The sequence below is a fragment of the Podarcis filfolensis genome (assembly GCF_964270895.1).
Source record: "Podarcis filfolensis genome assembly, chromosome: 2".
NCBI lineage: Eukaryota > Metazoa > Chordata > Lepidosauria > Squamata > Lacertidae > Podarcis > Podarcis filfolensis.
The window spans coordinates 81,860,841-81,881,789 of NC_139605.1; the positions used below are offsets into that span (position 1 = coordinate 81,860,841).

General features: G+C 44.6%; 2 protein-coding genes and 1 long non-coding RNA gene across 6 annotated transcripts in view; 1 reads left to right on the plus strand and 2 right to left on the minus strand.

The window, feature by feature from the left end:
• GIPC1 (GIPC PDZ domain containing family member 1) overlaps positions 1 to 8,652 on the minus strand; it is a 30,462-nt gene extending 21,810 nt beyond the window's left edge. The window contains exons 1-2 of one of the 4 annotated variants that reach the window (XM_083597610.1): positions 8,212 to 8,418; positions 6,478 to 6,582 (exon numbers count right to left, since the gene is read on the minus strand). The gene's annotated coding sequence lies outside the window, so the exon portion shown is untranslated. Of the gene's footprint in view, positions 1 to 6,477; positions 6,583 to 7,376; positions 7,469 to 8,211 lie in introns of all 4 variants that reach the window. The other 3 variants (XM_083597612.1, XM_083597611.1, XM_083597609.1) reach the window with 3 other exon arrangements.
• Positions 8,653 to 9,619: 967 nt separating this feature from the next.
• LOC310755206 lies at positions 9,620 to 12,270 on the plus strand. Its single transcript, XR_014544227.1, has 2 exons — positions 9,620 to 10,638; positions 11,414 to 12,270. It is a non-coding gene; the product is annotated as an uncharacterized lncRNA (long non-coding RNA).
• A 1,831-nt stretch (positions 12,271 to 14,101) lies between these two features.
• Positions 14,102 to 18,481, minus strand: DNAJB1 (DnaJ heat shock protein family (Hsp40) member B1). The gene is made up of 3 exons (XM_083597605.1): positions 17,805 to 18,481; positions 15,374 to 15,942; positions 14,102 to 14,730 (listed from the first exon to the last, which is right to left on the minus strand). The coding sequence occupies exons 1-3, from the start codon at positions 18,013 to 18,015 to the stop codon at positions 14,500 to 14,502; spliced, it is 1,011 nt and encodes a 336-aa protein (XP_083453731.1). The 5' UTR covers positions 18,016 to 18,481; the 3' UTR covers positions 14,102 to 14,499.
• Positions 18,482 to 20,949: the final 2,468 nt, after the last annotated feature.

A 20,949-nucleotide genomic window follows, 5' to 3' on the forward strand; every position in this document is an offset into this window, starting at 1 on the left:
GCAGAGAGTTCAACTAGAAGACCCTTTGGCTCCATTCCAACTCTACGATTCTATGATTTCTCAGTTTGGCAAATGGCTTTGGGATATGTGTTTCTTGGGGACATTTTGCCTTGTTGTGGAAACTAGGGTTTTATCCAGGCAATCTATGTATGTACACAGATCCCAATCACATCATGGCTTTTGCACAGAAGCGCCACAAGTTCCAACTCATAGGCACGAGACGGAAAACAACTACCGTGGGAGTTCTGTATCCCACTGGGCTTTGCTTGGGAAAAAGGGACGGCTGTAGCTCAGTGGCAGAGCATCTGCTCTATATGTGGAAGGACCCTAGTTCTATCACTGCTGTCTAAAGGCAGGGATGGGAAAGACTCGCAGCTTGAAACCCCATAGTGCTGCTGTCATTCAGCATAGAAATTACTGAGCTAGACCAATGGCATGACTTTGTAGGAGGTGGCTTCCTATGTTCCTGTGGAAATGTAACAGCCAGACCAGCTGTCACAGTTAACTCTATTATGGAAGTACAGCATGTAAAACAACAATATCCATTGAACCAGACAACAACAAACAGGCCAGCTATGATACCATTAATTTGTACAGTTCCTTTTTATAATTGGCATACAACACACACATATGAATAAGGGTTGTGTTATTGCCCCAACTCTATTATTTTCATCGCCATGATCCTACACATTGTCAAAGGGAAACTCCCCACCAGAGTAGAAATCATATATCAAATGAATGAAAAGCTCTTTAATCTGAGTAGGCTGAAAGCAAAAAGTAAGGTTACAATAACTTCCGTCATAGAGCTTCAGTATGCTGATGACAAAGTAGTGTGCGCACACTCAGAGGATGACCTCCAAACCATCCTAAATATATTCACAGAATCTTATGGAAAGCTTGGCCTATCGCTCTACATCAAAAAAACCAAAGTGCTGCACCAACAAGCACAAAACAACCCCTTTGCAGCACCACAAATTCAACTTAATGGTGTAATGTTGGAAAATGTCAATCACTTTTCCTACCTGGGCAGTTCTCTTTCCACAAGGGCCAACACTGATGCCGAAATCCAGCATCGCCTGAGCTATGTGAGCGCAGCTTTCTCCCAATTGAAGCGCATAGTGTTTGAGGACCGGGACATTCTCAGGGAAACCAAATTGCTTGTTTACAAAGCTATCATACTACCAACTTTACTGTACGTTTGTTAAACGTGGACTACTTATAAACACCATCTCCAACTCCTCAAAAGATTACATCAACACTGTTTCTGAAAAATTTTACACATCACTTGGGAAGACAGGCTAACTAATGTCAGTGTACTGGAAGAAGCAAAGATCACCAGTGTCAAAGCAATGATTCTTCAACATCAACTTTGTTAGACTGGTCATGCTGTTTGGATGCCTGATTATCGTCTTCCAAAGCAACTACTCTATTCCCAACATAATAATGGAAAGCGAAATACCGGTAGACAACAAAAGAAGTTTAAAGACACTCTCAAGGCAAATCTTTAAAAATGTAGTATAAGCACTGATAACTGGGAAACACTGGCCTGTAAGCACTCCAATTCGAGAACAGCCTTTACCTAAGGTGTAATGGACTTTGAAGAAGCACAATCTCTGGACAAAAGGGAGAAACAAGCTAAGAGGAAGGCATGTTTGGGAAATCCTCACCATGATAAACTCCTGCCTGGAAACCTATATCCCCACTGTGGAAGGATGTGTGGATCCAGAATTGACCTCCACAGTCACCAACAGACTCACTGTTAAGACCGTGTTCATGGAAGACAATCTTACTTGGCTATGAGTGATCGCCAAACAAGAAGAATTACTAACATACTCCTAACATGTACAATTAACTCAGTCACAATGCAAGTTTTTTTAAAAAAAAATTGTATTGGAAATTTTCCAGTGGTTTTTCCTATGCAAATTTGCATAGGGAAATTTCAGTTTGCATCAGGAAATTTTCCCTAGAGAATGATCTAATTAGCATGTTTGCTTAACTTGTATTTAATAAATGAAGCTACAAACTCTGATATTGCCAATCTTACCTAATATTTACTTGCAACTGACATCCATTAGTTGTCACAAATGAACTTATGAAATGGAAATTTTTCCACAGAGAAGCATATCACAGGAAAGTTCTCCATTTTGCAAGATTTTCTGCCCTGCATCTCAGTAAGTCACAGTTAGCTCAAGCTTTCTAGATACGTATGCCTATTCTGTTTGTGGTTGTCTGACTACAGGAACTCTATTTGGTGAGTGGACACACACACAGGAAACAAAATGGGGAATATAGGAGCATGGATCTAGACTTTAATCCCTTTGCCATGTTATATCTGACTTTATCTCCTGACTTCTGAGCTTCACCTGAAGCGAGAGGTTTCTAGTTTTGCTTGCTGAAAGGCTTATAAGATCCTGAAATGTTGTGAAACACAGAAAGCCTATTGTTGAATTCAAGTTGGGAGGCTGCATCACAGAGACAAGATTTTGCTGTCTGCTGAAGAGAGAACATTCCAGTTGTTCGAAGTTACCAGTGACAGGCTGCACTGAGGCTATATATGAATTGGGTTTTTTGTTTTAACATTGAAACTGTAATTTAAAGATGCCTTGGTCAACCACTGCATATGTCGCTTACTCCAGAAAATGTTCACAGAGATGATGCACATTTTCTATTAACCAGGGAAAGGGGTTAATGAGTAGAAAATAAATCCCGTTTTAGATAGATGACGTCGATGTTTCATCACCTGGATTTTATCACTCCATGATTGTCCAGAGGTGAATACTGGCCAAACACCTTTTAGCTGTTTGTATATGCGTACTTGTTTAACTGCCTCCATAAGCCTAAAGAGGTTTTTATCTATGAAATGGAATTGGGACATATTAATTATCTGCCATGAACTACTAAGGTTGTAGAGATCGGGCTCTGGGCAGCAGTCTAGTTGCACAGCCATTTGCTGCTGTTAAACCTCAACTCCCAGCAAAACACACTTGCAGCACTCAAGAGAGGAAGAGCACATCCTCAGAATGAAGGAAAATGAAGTAAAAGCAAACAGTGGGAGATTAAGCATCCTAACATTCACCACTTTTAAAAGGCAAGACAATGTTCCCATGTTGAAGCAGTACACTAGGGAGCAGTTCACCACTAAAATGTGTTTTTTAAAATCGAATGACAAGGCCACACAACAGTACAGGCCAGGTTTGTTTAGAGGTGGGGCAAAAAGAGGGGTGTTGTCTCTCATCTTTCTCCCCACAGGCTATATCCAACAGGCACCTGAAATGCTCACATGATATTCCAACACAGCAGTTACAATGGCTGTGACCACAAGAAGAGCCCTGATGGATCAGACCAAAGAGTGATCAAGTCCAACGTATCGTTTTCAACAGTGGCCAGCTAGATGCCTTTGGGAAACCCACAAACAGGATATGAGCGTATGAGGGCACTAGCCCTCTTCTATGCTTGCTCCTCAGCAACTTGTACTCAGAGGTATATTTCCTCTGATCCTGGAGGGTAATATACAGCAACCATGATTAATAGTCAATGATAACTCTGATAGGTGAGCATGCTTTGCTCTCTTTCAGCTATGAAATGGGCATTTCAAAGCTGGATTCAGTACAAGAAGCCACTGTCAAATCTCAGGTCTGGGTTCATGTTCAGTACTGCTCATCGCTCCATAACACACAGGTACACATTTGTGTGGGTTACAAAAGTTTATAATGAATAATACAAGTACCCAAGTCCTTTCTGTAGGAAGTTAACAACTAATTGTAACAAGAACCACCAGTAGGTAAACACTATCAGATTAAGATTTAAATACAGTAAACCAAAGATTAGAAATAACTAGGAAGAAAAAGTCAAACTGTCAAGACTTCGGTTTAGAAGTGTCTGTGTGTATTAACAGGAGACAAATTATTGCTCCAAGTTAAAAACTGTGCATAATGCAGACAAATCACATAACAAAGATACCCTAAAATAGTCTTTGGGTCCAACAACATGACTCTCTCCTAAAGGAAAAGGCCCTTGAGTAATACAGCAGGACACAAGATCCTAACCTTTCTGCTAATTTACTGGTATGTGCATCTCCAAACCAGTCCTTGGGAACATGCAAGTGTTGGGACTGGCGCAGCAGGAGCAAGCCTCTGACGCCTCTGTTCTGGGATCAGGGTGGAGCAGGCCTTTGCAAGTTGATTCAGAGCAGAGAAACAGGCTACAGGGTGTTCCCTAGAGGGTGGGACAGCAAGGGAACGCAGCCAAACCTGTGAGTGCTCCACACTGAAGAACAGCTAAAGCAAACTACAGGGCAAGGCATTCCACATTCTAAGCACAGCCTTCAGCATTGCCAGAACACTACTGCCAACAACACTTCCCCTTCAAACACTGCCAAAAGTAACTATTTTCAAAGCAATATTTTGTCTCCTTTTATGCTGCAAGTTCCACTGAGGTCTGGCTTGTCCCATCATTTTCAGCTCCCAGCGATCATTACACTATTCTGCACTTGCATCTGGCTCCCTTGACTTCTCTCCCAAAGTCTGCCAGAGAATAAGATCTTATCCCTGTTTCAGTAATACATTCATATCCCGTCTTTCCTCCAAGGGGCTCACTGAGATAAACATGGTCCCCTGTGCTATTTTTCTAGAAAAAGGGGTGCTGGAACTCACCATGAAAACCTCCCTCATTCTCTTAGAATGGCAATGGCATCCACCTGAGAGGTGGCAGCCCGGAACCCACCTGAGAGGTGCCGGAACTGAGTTTCTCTGAGTTCCCCCTAAAAAAGCCCTGGTATTCCTCCCCTCCCTCTTTTATTCTCAGCACCCATTTGAGGTATGTCAGGCTGCAAGATGATGATTTGCCCAAGCTGACCCAGGAAGCTTCACAGTTCAACGTTGATTTGAATGGGGGCCTCCCCAGTCTTCCTGATTCACAATATTCTCATTTCAAGCAATTATGAAAAATATAATCACACACTCCAGAGCGTAAACCCATCAAGACTATAGGCATTTACAGGTCATGGAATTAGCTCTAAACAAGACTCCTCATGGGTGCTGAATTTTAATTTGTCTAGACAGCAGACATACAGGAGACAAAGTGCTGACAAGGCCCCATCTTGGCAGAAATGCAGAAGGCAAAAGGCTGAAAGCCCTAAAGCTATAATCTTTACCTATAAAACAAATCATTTTGAAATACTGACACATCTAAACTTAAACTAGCATGAAGCATCCTAAGGATTTCAAAATTTAAAGCACAATGTATAGTTTTGGGGAGGGCCAAATAACTTCAGAGATCTGCTCCATAAATCCTACTCAAGTTTTGTTGACATTCCATACTGAACTAGAGATTTCTTTGCAGCTGACTAGGATAGGCGTTCAAATGCTAAGCCTTGAATAACTGGAGGCCTCAAATGGATTTTTGTGGTAATGCCTCTGTATTAAGATAGGAATTATTTCACCTAGGCCTAAACAATCAAGAGGAGGCTTGCCAAACCTCCTCTTAAACTCTCCAGTGAAGATGGCCGTGAATTCACTAGCTAACTAGCCTCCTATCTCTGCTGCTTTTACAGCTAAGGATTTGCTTTCTAATTTTTTAACAAAGCCTTTGTTTCCTGCTGTTAGAAACACTACTGGTTGACTTCCACCTGTTAATTGTTCGTTTTAACATCAAAATCCATGTGCTTGCACACCCTATAACTTAAACATATTTATTTCTGTCATCACCTATCCCCCAGGTTCTCCAGTACTGTGTGTACGTTTACTTAGCTGGGGCAACCCAGGCAGATAGGTGGGGTACAAATTTCATCATCATCATCGGTATCCCCTTGAGTCCAAGAGGATTTTCTCCCATGTTAGGATTGCAGTTGAAGTATTTCCCTTTGAAGTGCATCTCATTACCAGCAGCCTCACTAGCTGTTATTACCATCACTACTATTTAACCTTTTTTATTGTCTATGTGAGACACTGCACTGACCTCACGTGTAAAAGCCGCTCCTGCCCAGATGGCTTACTATGTAAGACTGGGAGGACAAAGATGAAGGGAGATAACAGGAAGAAAGTAGCAAAGGGCAGGTGGGAGAGGGTTGTATTTACTATTACTCCTGCATGTTAACAGGATCAAAATGAAGGCACAGTATTATTTCAAATGACTTGGACGGAATACTTTGTGCATCACAGAAAATCCTTTGCTATTCTTGCAACAGACCACATTCAATTTGTGATCCACAATTACCATTGAATCCTTATCAGCAGAGCTAGAGCCTAGCTAGCCTACTTTTTCTAATACTATAAGTACATTATACCAGACAGTTGCTACATCCTACAGCAGGAAAGCATGTGAGCGACAGTGTTACTTCACCAACATCAACACAGAGGTGGGTGGGGAGACCTTTCAGCAATTTTGTTTTACTCTTCTGATGAATACTGTATTTGGAAAGGAAAGATGGTCAGAATCATCGGGGTTCCTCCCTGCTTCTGCTCACAAATGGCACCTCACCCTACAGTGGGCGCAGTTTCCTGCTTCAGGAACCAGTGACCTCTTGGCAGTAAGTGAAGGAAGGGCCCTAACATCAGGTGGGGAAGAGTGTGTGAACTGGCAGGCCTGAGGAATTTGCATGAAAAGGCCAATTCATATCTCACCAGTAACTGAAATATACTGTATACTGAATGCATTATACAAAGTCACCAATATCCTGTTATTGGAACATATTATGCACATTCACCCACATTTAATCCTTTTTCATCATTATTCTACCTGCAAAATTTAAGATTTCAAAGAATTTGGAGTATTTTGCAAAATGTAGAAAGCCAGAGGAGAATCAGTGATTAGGCTTAAATGGTCAGCAGGAGGGGAACAGAACATGGTGGCCACAGGAGGGAATAAATGTGTATGGTGCTGTATTGCTAGATTTCGCACAACTTTGGTGACAGGTTATGCCTGCCAAGCACTTACCCACCCCTTCCTTGATAAAATGGTAAGGGATGGTAATGGAACACACTGTGTGCATCCCTTTTGACCTAGATAAGGAGTAGTAAGCTTTTGAATGCCTCTGAAGAGTGAAATGGAAGCACTTGCCAGTTTTGCCAGTTGTTGAATAGCACCTAGGTTACAGAGCACAAATCTTTTTTCTCCAACTTCCTCAAACGTTAACACCCTCAACAGATTACCTACAGCAACAAAAGGACAAAAGTCCAACACCTTATACCACTGAGCCAATCATTAAAAGCATAGAGGAACACCTTCTAAATTCAGCAAAAGAGCCGTCAGTTAGGGAAGATGGAAGCCCATAATGCAGGAGAATGGCATATAGTACACAATTTAGGAGAAAGATCTGACAAAACTGCATTCCCCCCCCCCCAGCTTCTCAAGTCTCCTGAGAAAGCAGGGGTGCTGACCTCACTGGAGAGATGTTAAATGGACAGGAAAGCCAGTTTCCTCTGCTACTAGGCATTTGGGTGTTGCTACCGAGTTTCCCTCAATTCCTACACTACAATAAAAGGAAAACAGAAAAGTCAGTTTCGGTAGTGAAACTCAATCCTCCCATCAATGATAACACAGAGACACCGACCCATACACTCTCCTGATCCCACTTGGCATCAGGAACAGCAGGAACCATGGAACTCAGCACACTTTGAAACAGGTGGGTCTTTATCAGGCACTTGTTAAACCACCTTATTTTATATTCTCTGAACGTAGCAGGATAGTTCAAAAACTCCTCACCTAACTTAATAGTACAGAGCGGACGTACATGGGCGTTTATTTAATCGCCTACCCCCTTTTACTAATGGAAGAGGGAGCAGAGGGTGAGGGAAGAGCATGTGCAGGAAAATAAACCCCTGAAATTCCAAGTCACAACACACCCAGGGGCTCCATTCAGAGAACCCAGGAGTCCGGGCTGCCGCTCCAGCTGGCAACTCCTCTCAAGAGCAGGCTGTCTCAGGGGCAACGGCACTACTTTCCCTACGTGTTTTGTATCCAGGCAACCCCGGCGGGGCTTTTTGCATCTGCAAACGGGCAGGAAGCTCCCTCCCGCCGGGTGGGGGTTGGGGGGAAGAGCGCTGGATGCCAGGACTCCTGGGTTCCCCCTCACCCCTAAATCTCGCTTCCTCTTAGGAGCTGCCCCCACTTCTCCCCCCCCAGCTCCCTTCCCTCGCAGCGCAGCCGACACTCCTCCCCCCGGAGCCCCTCTCCTTAGGCAAGGCACGTCCATTCCCTTCTCCTCCTCCTTACCAGCGTCCCTTTCCTCGCCGGGCCCGTCCCTCAGCCAAACTACAACCCCGCGCAGCCAGGCCTGTCCCTCAGCAGGAGGCGGGACTTAGAAACCGCGCCTACTAGCCAATTGGAGCGCGCTTCGCCTCCTTCCTTGGCTAATCACAGGTTGCCCTCCCAAAGCAAGGAGAACATCCCGGGTTCTTCGTATCAAGTTCCACACAACCGCCGCCACCCCCAGCTTCGAGATGCAATGGAAGGGGTGGGATGGGGTTGCGGAGCAGAAACGCAGAGCGGGTGGAACATACCATCCTCGAAGTGGGGGGGAGAGGTGGATAGTAACCATCCAGGAAGGGCTTTGGGGATAACTGCCCGCGGCCCTGAACCCGCCCAAGCGCCCTCTCCTCCTCCCCCCGCCCGCACCCGGCTCACGTCCGCGTTCTCATTGCCTTCTAGTGGCCAATTCTGTCACTACAGCGCGCTTGGAACCAATGGGAAGGCGGGAGGCCGGGCGCGGCCTGAGCCGGAGGCGAATTAGCTGCCCCGGGTGGAGGGAGGGGGAGACTTGTCTGTGCCTGGCGCTTAGCAGCCGAGTGCCGGGGTGGGAAGGTGCGCTATTCCGATCACGCCTTTTCTCTAGGCTAGGGGCGGACCGGAGTTCACCACTTCGGCCTCGCCCCGGAACCTGTTGTGAATTCGAGAGGATCGAAACATATAAAGCCTTCACGCGAAACCAGCCCCGCTCCTCGTCCCGCAAAAGCCTCTCCCTCCACTTTAGGCCGTAGGAGAGGCGGTTCTTGGAGGGCAGCGGTGGCGTCCAAGGCTCCCGGGGGGGGGACCCACATGTCACAGCCCACTGGTAACCGAGGGAGGGCGTCTTGCCCACTTTCAGAAACGGGGTGTCAACATCCGCTCACCACGACGCACATCACACCCACACCCACTTTTTCCTTCACTGCGTCGAAGGGAATCTCCCAATTCTTGGTGATTTCGAAATCTGGATTAAAATGCCATTGAAATCAATTGGGCGTGACAGAATTATCATAGGTTGGGGCGGCCCATTGTGAACATAATGGTGCTTGCCTTTGAGTAAGTATCCCGAGCGCCAGTCCTACCATTAGGCAAAGCGAGACAGCAGGGAAGCTCAGTAAAGCACTCGCAAACGCATAGGTCATATAATAATACCCTGTGTCATATAATCAGTGGTTTTTTTCCGGGGGGGGGACACGGGTCCGCATACCCCCAAACATTTTGTGAATCTAAGTTTGGCTTCATTGAGGGGCAGTATTTCAATAGGAGTAGGAAAATGAGAGTTCCCCTCATTTTTATTTTTAGAAAAAAGCACTGCATATTAATATACAGCTGTGGCTCTTTCAGGGCTAGCCCACCCACAAGTCAAGGTGAGGCAACTGCCTTGGGTGGCAGGATCCACAGGGGCAGCAGATCCCGCCTCTCTATGAATAGGAAGCACTGCTGGTCTCCTCCTCCCGCCTTTGTTCCTGATACATATCTTCACTCTCCCCATCTTCCCTAGTAGGGACACACCATTTTCTGGTTCATCTCAGGTGTCAAAATGCCTTGGGCTAGCCCTGGGTTCTGCCATAGTACTTTGAATTTGCAGGGTGGGGCTATCTTTGGTTGTATGAGAAGACAGTCAGCATAGTAGTGTTGATTATGTTTCACCTACGTACTGCTGGGGAGGTATGTTGATTTAATCTCAGTTCTGTGCATGTTCAGTGATGCTGTGCACCTTGAAATTAAGGGAGAGATTTGCTGGTTTATTTCAGGTAGCAAAATGTATTGGGCTAGCCATGATTATCCTGCTCTTCCTCCAAAGATGGCATCCATAGTCCACTCCTGTAGACTCCTAACATTTGTACCAGATAGGTTTGGCTGTGAAATACCCAGCCATTATTCTGTGACATATCCAGGTGTGGCCTGTCCCATTTTGCCACCTTGCACATGCTTCATGCACTGCCCACCTCCACTGAAGCCTCGCTTTCTGGGGTTGTTCAGCTGCAACTTCCAGGTTCAAATAACATCTTTCTAAAACCCAGAAACCGCCACAGCCGCTTCTCTGATAGCAGGGGCATGCATCTGCAGAGGCACCCCTTGGGTTTTACCACCTGAGGCAGCAGCCTGTCTGTATGGACAGGCCCAGCCCTGGCCATACCACAGATTACCGTATTAGCAGCCTAGGCCAGGAATGGAGAATTTGTGGCCCTGCAGATAGTATTGGACTGCAGCTCCCATCGTCCCTCCCATTTGGCTGTGCTGTTTGGGACCAATGGAGTGGGACGCCAACATCTGGAGAGCCACGCATGAGCTAGGCACTAAGAATTAACATACCAGGAAAAGAAGTTCAACTCAAGCCTGTGCTCTACTTGTTCTGTACTGCTTTTCTTCAGATAGAAAAAAAATGTGATTCCTGGCCTACCATCTGAACTGGTAAGAGTTCACTTTACCTCCATATTCTGCATGTGTAGCATCAAGCCCCTGTCACTCTTCTTGGCTGCTATCTAGTTGAGCTTCCTAAAATTAATCTCTTGGAACTTGTTTGGCTCAAGCTCATATGGCTCACACATGCAGCAGACTGAATCGCTTCAGCTGTCAGATCACATTTTGGAATGTGCTTCCTGCCCCCATATAAAATATTTAGCAAGTTAAAAACTAGCACAGCTTGTTGCTCTCTGTTATGCTGCTTTTCAACTTGTAGAGAACTGAGAATTCTTCACATAGCAAAGAATTTAGAAATGTGATCCAGCACATACTTATCTACCCGCCTCTTCCTGCTGCACACATAGACTAGGCTCCTTTGGGACTTTCGGGAACAGGGAGCTAAATACTGAGTTTAAGCAAATGAAGAGATTTCTTAGAATGCAGAACAAAACCTTAAAATTTAAGCAAAGTTTACGGTAAGAATTCTTATTTGGATGAGGCTGGTGCAATAGCACATACCAGTTGGCAGTCAATACTTCGGAAGGTTTGCTTTCATTCTTAGCCTTTACTCCCTGTAGCTTAAATTGTCACTAGAAAAAAATCTGTGTGTATTGAGAGACTATAGGAAGCACAGCCATAAACAGTAGTGTATTAGGGTAGAGTTGTTGCCAATATATCCATGGTATGGAGAGGAAGAAGGAAAAAACATCAAAATGAAGGCGGCAGCAGATACCTTAAAATTGTGTTGAACAGCCTCTTCATCTTCTTGCTGAACTTCTTGCAGGAATCCTATTGGACTACATGCATATAGTACCAATGCTGTGTCTTGACCAGAATGCAGATACACCTCCTTAGACCACACATGTATTATTTTACAATAAAAAAAATTCACTCACTTTACTGCTTGTATTTACAATAAAGGAAGATCCAAGCTTAGGTCATCCATTTTCATCCGTCATATTTTGCTTCTTGGGTCCTCATACCTCACTACTTTTGTCTGCCTAATAAAAAAGTTAACCTAGATTCAAAAACCCAGCTATCTCATAATCATGGAAACCAATACTTTAAAAATCTGAAGTCCCGCCCCCCCTTGTACTTAATGACATTACAACTGTGTAAGATGCCTGTCTTTGGACAGCGACATCATGACAAAAATCCTACAAACTACTTAAGTGTTGGAAATATCATGAACTATATATGTTACACTCACTGCTCCTGCATTAGGATATATGCATAGGAAGCTATAGTGAACGCCTGCTTAACCATTGAAATAGTACTCAATCATCCTGTGTAATAAACACATAGGTTGCAAGCCATTTGGCACACATGGGTTCTTTTCAAATGGACAGTTGAAGCAGCTCCAACACAGAAGAGGTTGAGACAGGCCCTGCCTGATCAATCTCCTTAGCTTACCTACCGGTATGCCAAATTGAAGAATATATGTTTCATAAAGAGCTAAGTAACTGCAGAATCTGTAGTGTAGCCTGAATTCGTTTGCTATCTGTAGTGAAGTTAGGGGTGCATCCCATATAGCTACCAACAATGAAAATTGTGATTCTGTGCAATCAGTTGTCACATTCACATGAATTACGTGGAAGCTGTTGCTTGAACCGTATTAGAGTGAGCAACAAAACAAAGAAATCATATAAAAATATTCATTCCCACCTTTTCTGATGTGAATCAAAAGATGCTGTAGCCAATGTGGCAGTTCTAGAGCACTGCACTGATGATAGAATATTCAGAAGTGTTGCATTTGATGCAGCTAAATGATGTCAGGTTTTATCTTCCCTGGAGAAGTTAGACTGGCTCTCTTCTTGTTCTTTTGCCAGCAGGTGAAGATCTTGTTCCAACAGGCTTTTGGGAATTGACTGCTTTTTTAAAAAGGGCTGGTGCAGTACTGTTTTTAATTATTTGTATGTTTTAAACCAACTTTATATATGTGTATAGTTTTATGTCTATTAATGTTTGTTTTTATGTTTTTAAGTGATTGTTTTTATCTCTAAGTTGCCTTGAGCCCCAACAGGGGGAAATGCAGGGTATAAATATAATAACAGCTCAGGCACCGAAGGAAAAAATCCCATCAATTGGAGAACACTCCCACACATAGCTCTGTAACTGGCTTGCTTCCTCCTAAAGGTGACCAATTTCAGTTCCCTGGAGACCCAAATTAAAACAACATGCCCAGTAATCTTAAATCTCTTAATCTTATACTCGTATGATGGAAATGCTACTGGTGCATGCCCGTAAGATCCCAACCCGCCACCTGAAGATGAATTCTCTAGCTTTTTCCTGTAGAAACTTACATTTGCCTATTAAGAAACAAGGTGCTCACAAGCTATTTTTGGCACATACACATCATTATGTACAAGAGACAGATAATTTTAGTTTGAGATAATGTATATGACCCATTATTTGCAATTCACGTCTATCAGACACACAGTGGGTACTGTACAGAACTTCTGACGTAACAGTGAGATTTTTTAGTGAACATGTAAAGACCATATGGCAACACAGAGGCCCTTCGGTTTGCAATTGCTATTCATTAGACTAGTTGTGATCACGCAGAGGAATGAAGAAGCAATCTTGCTGAGGAAATTAAACAGGTTGCATTTCTAGAAGAAATGGGTAGCTTTGCCTGCAATAATCAGTTATTTTCCTTCCATTTAATCCCTCTTTAGGATCAGATAGCACAGTGGAATGCCTGTTCAGAGATTTTAGTGACAAGGATCCAGCAGAAGCTGTGGATTTATGTTGTAGCTAAAGAGCATTTCTTCATTGCTTGGAATGCATTCCATTTTAATTTTAAGCCCATAAACTAAGCTATTTAATATTAATTTGGTATTTTTCAAACCTAGAACATTGAAGAAAGAAGGTCAGTATGACAAGTTTCTTATTTCATGACCATGAACCAATAAACACTCACATCTAGGTTTGTTTACACTAGTTATATTTTTAAAAAAAAATGTTTACAGGAGGCTATACATGTTCCTTTACTAGAAACAATACCTTTAAGAAAAATGACTAATGCTTTACTCTTTTCAGTTTCAATAGTTATCACCTACTGAAATATTTATTAAAGAATGTCTTCAACTGAACATTTTACATCTTTTCTGCCAGTCCAATCAATCAACCAGGATCAAGTCTGACATATTAACAGTGTATGGCAAGAAGTCAAAGATTTCACTGAAAAAACCTGTAAACTTCTTACATGCTTTCCAGAAGTTATAAGGCAGCATCCTGCTTGCTTAACAGGGCAGGCCGTACTCCACCAATTTACCTTCTCGGAAAGGGCAATTTATGGCCAGGTTTCAGGATGCCTTCCCTTCCAGGAGCTTCAACACATGGCACCATTTTAGAATGGCTTAGTAAGGGCACCCTTAAGAGCAACAAGCAAGTTAGAAAACTGAACATGAAAGGTACCCCGCCCTGGGAATGAGATAGTGCAGAATGCAATAAGACACAGTACAGCAAAAACAAGAGATTGGAGGTGTTTACTTCTGAAGTCCAGTTTAGATTGTAATCTCCTCCTTCCTATGGGAGGACCTATGTGACATGCCCAAGTAGGGTTAGCCAACTAAGTGAAGGCATGAATTATGATTGGTTGTCGTCTTCCACGTTCAATTAAAAGATGTTCTGCCAATTCCTTCTCTTGGGTAACTGAGCATTGCTGTAAATGTTTTGAGCAATGACAACCTGGGCCAAAAGTCACTGAGAAGTGCAATGTTCATCTTGCAAGAATGGATTTCCCAGAAATCTTTTAGCAACATGAAGTTAACTTCCCTACCCACTGCCAAAAGTGACTCTGAAATCCTGATTCCAGTTCCAATTCCTCTGCTTTGAAGGCACAGCAGTCCCGTTCTGTCTGTCTTACTATATTGGCAAGATTTGTTCTAGGACACTTTTTGAAGACTGTGGAATTCTGTCTGGGAATCTTATATCAAACTCAATAATAAGATCCCCTCGTTGGCTTGGATTCTTGGGGAATGGAAGACCTTCTCCAGGAATTCTTCGCTTCATTCCAGGTTTAATGATGTCCTTGAATACCATTGGTATGTTCCTACCATCTAGTGTTGGTGTGTTCACAGTGCAGCCACATAGAGCCTAAACACAAACACAAGCCAGAGAAGTTAATACCTTTTTCAGTAAATAGTTCCCTCTTGTAATTCCCATTGAACCCAAGTATTTTTAGTGGGCCTATGACAACTGATGAGTTCATGAAGACAGGAGGAAATGCTGACAACTCTTGAGCTAAACATTGAAGCTACATATACAGTCAGCATCCCATAATATTTCACTGTGCCTGAAATCATGCTGCTGCTACTGTATCATGATCTGCTTCCTCAGTGCACTCCCCATGAGGCTCTGATGAAGTATACTCTTAATAGTTTGCCCACAATATAGCAACACTTACTATAATCATGTGTAGGAAATAGATTGGAACATGCTCAATTTTTACCCATTTCAAAATCTAGTAATTTAGAAACTTCAGATGGAGTTCAATGTGCTATCATGAACAATCCATCTGTGCAAGAATTACAGCTCGCCTGATGGAATGACCCCCCCTTCCTCCCCACAAAGCTCTGGGCTTCTCTGAATGCCCCCCCCCGAGCCAATTTCAGAGGCAACCCCCACTGTACAAATAGAAATCCCTGCCTAGGACTTCTGCTGACAGGGCATGTTCGGTGAATCCAACCCTTTGTTCCCCACTTCATTAATCAGCAACAAGTCAGGAATTTCCACTTACCTCACGGAGGCTGATTTTGGCTGGATATACAATATCAGACCCATCTCTTCTAAAAATGTTATGTGGCTTGTCTTTTAAAACAAATACAATATCAGCTGGAATGTTGTTTGGTGTCTGGTCTCCTTCTTTGGGGAATGTAATCTTTGTTCCTTCTTTCCAGCCACGTTTGACTTCAATCGTTAGAATCTTATCTTCATTGCGTGTGCTTTTCCCATCTGGACTGAGACGTTTATGAGAAATTTTCATTTTCTTGGTGCATCCAGAGTAAATCTCCTCCAAAGATACTCTCAACTCATGAGTGATGGGTGGGTCTTGTTTCTTGCGTATATGTTCAGCGCCCCCACGAGAACGGGAAAAGCCAATGTTACCAAAGTTCTGAAAGCTTGTGAAGGGGTCATCAACATCCATGTCTTCATCGCCATTCCTCTGGACAAAAAAGGTATCAAAAGGATTCCTCCCACCAAAGAATTCTGCAAACATGGCATGAGGATCTCCATGAAAGGTGTATGTGAATGAAGTGCCATTGGGACCTCCTCCTCCACTGCTGCTGGGACCACCTCCCTTTAGTCCTGAAATACATACAAGGACACACAAATTAATCTCTTTCAGCAATTACTGAACTATGCTCTCTCATGATTTATATTAGGACTCCTAATCTTCAAAACGTCTTCCTCAGTGCCTCTTTTACTGTGATACGAAAATTTACTAAACTCTGAGAACACCACTGGAATTTAATCAAATACTTCTAAGGAAGTCCTGTATCAAAAGGCCAAGCACGTGCTAGCAAAGAAATGCCAAGTAAAGATTTTATCAGAACTGTTGCAGCCTTCTTTCTCTCCATTTTCTCAAGTGCAGTGTGTTGAGAACTCAACCATTCAGGAGTAGCTAATGCCGTGTCCTCCACCATGTTATAACTCCCATCACCTCTCAACGTTGGTCATGCTGGTTGGGGCTGATGTGTACTGCAATCCAGCAATATCTGGAAGGCCCTACATTGGCTAACCTTCACACTTTGTAGAGATTATCAATAATTGAATCCATGCTGCTACACAAACACAGCACCACTTAGAATGCATTTCACCTTAGCCTGTATAAACAAATGGGTCTTTAACATGACATTAATAAATATTATTGGGAACAGACCTACAAATAAAAACTAACATTTGTAAAGAAAAGGTTAGCATGACGAGTATGCTAGAATCTTCTAGCAAGTACTAGAAGACTTTTTGTAGCAAAGGCTCCACCTATCTTAGAAAGCCTGTCATGCAGCCCAATTTATCCTGTCAATACATGTTACCAACGATGTTACAGGAAACTGCTAAGCATTTTACTATGAATGCAGGCAATAGTTAGTTCCTTCTAAAAAAAATCAAACAATTCAAAAAAAGCATACTAAGTTGCTGGAAAGCATGTACTTGGAACAAGTTTATTATTGAAAATATGACAGATCCTCAGAAAAGCAATAGAGCTAAATCCTACATAAAGTTTTTTCACTTTCTTCCCTGCCTAAATGATTTCCACTTTGTTTCAAAGTAGGTTTCTCAAACAGGAAGAACCTGAAAGGTAATGGTGGATTTTTAAGGAGTGACCTTAATACTATATGAACAATTCAAAGATGGCAACTCATCTGGCTAGTTTCCAGGACAGAGTAAAATAACTTGTTCTTTCTTCTCACCTACTTTTCCCTCCCTTCACCTATCCTGGAAAACCAGTCCTGGTAGATTAGTTGCTGAACAGTCATTCCAAAAGCCACTCTACAGGGAAATCCTTCCTAACAGCGCTAAATGGCAGAGTTGATCAGTTATAAAAGCAGAGATTTTTAGAAGATGTTATCGCTCAAGGGTGGGGCAGGAGGGAGAGAGGAGGAAAGTTACGACGGGGGGGGTGACACTATTTGACTGTACTCTTCGGTATCAAAACAACTTCTGCGGGAGGAAAAAACGCTTAGCTTACGTAAGTGCAAAAAAATAATATTCTAATGATCTCGTCCCATTCAAGGACGCTGGCTCGACTGCCCTGTGCTTTTTGTATACCGTATAAACTATATACACCACACGGTTTCAACTTCAACTTTCCATTTGCTCCAACACATGAAAAACTGTCAGTTTGGCGTTAATCCTGACTCCATGACGCCTCAAAAAGCGGGGCTTATTTTGCATCCCGTCCTTTACACTACAAGCAGATCCCCTCCACCTCCTCGCCCATTCTCTTCCCGCATATAAAAGAATAATAGACAACAGCTAAGAGGCGGTATATACAATACATAAGACACTCGGGAACCCGGTCTAGAGCAAACGGCTGCGAGCCCACTGCGGGACTTCGGAGCCGTGTGAACGTGCATGGGGGACCGATTTCGCTCCGGTCCCGAGAGCCCCGCTTCTACCCGTTCCTCCCAAGCATCCTCTCCCTCCACGGCCCCCCAAGCACGCACCCTCCTCGCCGAACTTGTCGAAGATCTCGCGCTTCTTGGGGTCGCTCAGCACGTCGTACGCCTCGGCGATCTCTTTGAAGCGCTCCTCGGCGCCCGGGTCCTTGTTCTTGTCCGGGTGGTAGCGCAGCGCCTGCTTGCGATACGCCTTCTTAATGTCGTCCTCAGTCGCCCCGCGGGTCAGGCCCAAGATCCGGTAATAGTCCTTCCCCATCGCCAGTCGCCGAGTGCCCTCGCTCTCACAGTCACTGGCTCAATTAGCTCTCTCCTCGCTCGGCCGCCCAGGCTATAGCTCGGCGGCAGCCGCTTCCCCCTCCCTATTTATACGGCGGGCGGAGGAATCTTCCAGAGCTTGCCACAACGTTCTCCGCCCCAAACCCGCCCACCCCTTCTGCCCTCGCCAATCGCGGCCCACAGCCCCTTACGCTCCACCAATGGCAACGGGGTTTGCGTCACACATGGTGGGGAAAGTAACGGTTGCCGAGATCTCGCGCCCCCTCCTCGGCCCTCGGCCTTATTTGCGGAGGTGAAGAGCATTCTCTACAACACCAACGGCTCGCATTCTCCAGAGTTCTGGATGCCGCGGCGGCCGCTCGCCGGGCGCGGACGAATCCGGCGAAGCTGCGGGATGCGCGTTGCCCGCGTCGGGATGAGAAGCTACGGGCCGTCCAATGAAAACGATCCTGCCGAGGCCCCGCCCTCGCTGGTGCGCCATCACCTGCGAGCAGGAACTCCGCCCACAAGCCACGCCCCCGTTTTGTTGTTATCCAAACCAGCCAATCCGCAGAGGGCCCTCATATAACTTATTCAGCGAGAGGGAACCTGTCGGACGCCAGGATTCTGCGTCCCTCGGTCACCGTAGGGCCATTTGTCAGGAGTGAGGGCGGCTGTAATCCAAACACACCTAGATGCTGAAGTGAAGGTCCCGTAGGACCTGTAGCCCTGCAGATCCCTTTCTTAAATTGTCTGGGGGCAGCGATGTTCGTCTTCCCATTTCACAGATTTTTCTAGCATTTTTTAAAAGACTCCAGGGCAGGCAGCGTGTGCGGCTCCTTTTCAGTGGCATCACGCCATCCACTGAGAAGAGTGCTTATCATCCATCACTTCCCCGTCCGTTAATGTGTGGAAGTTTGTAATCTGCTCACATAGTCCAGATTGGACACCACTGGTCAGCTGTTGTATTCTATGAGAAGTGAATATTGCTTCCTTCTGCCCTGATGGGTGTGTGCCCTACTCCCTCGTCTCTTCTGTTCCATACGAACATTTTTTGAATTAGTGGTTTTATTTAGTCTGCATTAATACCAGATTATTACACCCCTCTTAAACCTTGATTCAGTAGAGGGTATGTCCGTCTTTTCTGTCAGCAGGGCTGCTGAGGTACCTGAGGATAATGCTAAGAGCTTCTCTAAAAACCTGTTCCAGCATAATTCCAGCAGAGCTGTATTACTCTTGCTCCAGAGTTCAGGGCAACTGCTTTCCTTCCAAATATTATTAAGGGCAGGCTACACCAATTCATCCCCTTCTGTAAAAATAGCTTGTAACAGTTTCAAAACGGGGTTTCCAATGAGCTTTTTCCTTTAAACAGATCCCCTGCTATTTGTGGAGCAGTCATCCATTGTCCAGGTACATGGGTGGCGCTGTGGGTTAAACCACGGAGCCTAGGACTTGCCGATCAAAAGGTCGGCGGTTCGAATCCCCGCGACGGGGTGAGCTCCTGTTGCTCGGTCCCTGCTCCTGCCAACCTAGCAGTTTGAAAGCACGTCAAAGTGCAAGTAGATAAATAGGTACCGCTCCGGCGGGAAGGTAAATGGCATTTCCGTGCGCTGCTCTGGTTTGCCAGAAACGGCTTAGTCATGCTGGCCACATGACCCGGAAGCTGTATGCCGGCTCCCTCGGCCAATAAAGCAAGATGAGCACCGCAACCCTAGAGTCGGTCACGACTGGACCTAATGGTCAGGGGTCCCCTTTACCTTTACCATCCATTGTCCACTTACATTCCCTACAATCCCCCCCAACCCCACATTTTAAAATAGTGCTGTGGTGTTACTTATTGCAAAAGGAGTTGAAATTGACTAGCATTGACCTCAAACCAGTTCAGTGAACAGACAACAGATCTAAATCATTAGTATGTATCAGAATCCAAACAGGAGGAAAAAGACAGGAGATTGCACCTCTTGTATTGTTGTTGTTGTTGTTTAGTCGTTTAGTCGAGTCCGACTCTTCGTGACCCCATGGACCAGAGCACGCCAGGCACTCCTGTCTTCCACTGCCTCCCGCAGTTTGGTCAGACTCATGTTTGTAGCTTCGAGAACAGTGTCCAACCATCTCGTCCTCTGTCGTCCCCTTCTCCTTGTGCCCTCAATCTTTCCCAACATCAGGGTCTTTTCCAGGGAGTCTTCTCTTCTCATGAGGTGGCCAAAGTATTGGAGCCTCAGCTTCACGATCTGTCCTTCCAGTGAGCACTCAGGGCTGATTTCCTTAAGAATGGATAGGTTTGATCTTCTTGCAGTCCATGGGACTCTCAAGAGTCTCCTCCAGCACCATAATTCAAAAGCATCAATTCTTCGGTGATCAGCCTTCTTTATGGTCCAGCTCTCACTTCCATACATCACTACTGGGGAAACCATGGCTTTTACTATACGGACCTTTGTTGGATGTCTCTGCTTTTTAAGATGTTGTCTAGGTTTGCCATCACCTTTCTCCCAAGAAGCAGGAGTCTTTTAATTTCGTGGCTGCTGTCACCATCTGCAGTGATCATGGAGCCCAAGAAAGTAAAATCTCTCACTGCCTCCATTTCTTCCCCTTCTATTTGCCAGGAGGTGATGGGCCCAGTGGCCATGATCTTCGTTTTTTTGATGTTGAGCTTCAGACCATATTTTGCGCTCTCCTCTTTCACCCTCATTAAAAGGTTCTTTAATTCCTCCTCACTTTCTGCCATCAAGGTTGTGTCATCTGCATATCTGAGGTTGTTGATATTTCTTCCGGCGATCTTAATTCCGGCTTGGGATTCATCCAGCCCAGCCTTTCGCATGATGAATTCTGCATATAAGTTAAATAAGCAGGGAGACAATATACAGCCTTGCCGTACTCCTTTCCCAATTTTGAACCAATCAGTTGTTGCATATCCAGTTCTAACTGTAGCTTCTTG

Bases quoted from the DNA above. Each gene is read 5' to 3' on its own strand.
- DNAJB1 (XM_083597605.1), bottom strand. From the start codon at position 18,015: ATGGGGAAGGACTATTACCGGATCTTGGGCCTGACCCGCGGGGCGACT. The intron at 15,943-17,804 runs GTGCGTGCTTGG...TATGTATTTCAG, and splicing joins CGACAAGTTCGGCGAGGAGG to GACTAAAGGGAGGTGGTCCC. The intron at 14,731-15,373 runs GTAAGTGGAAAT...GTTTGTGTTTAG, and splicing joins CCAAAATCAGCCTCCGTGAG to GCTCTATGTGGCTGCACTGT.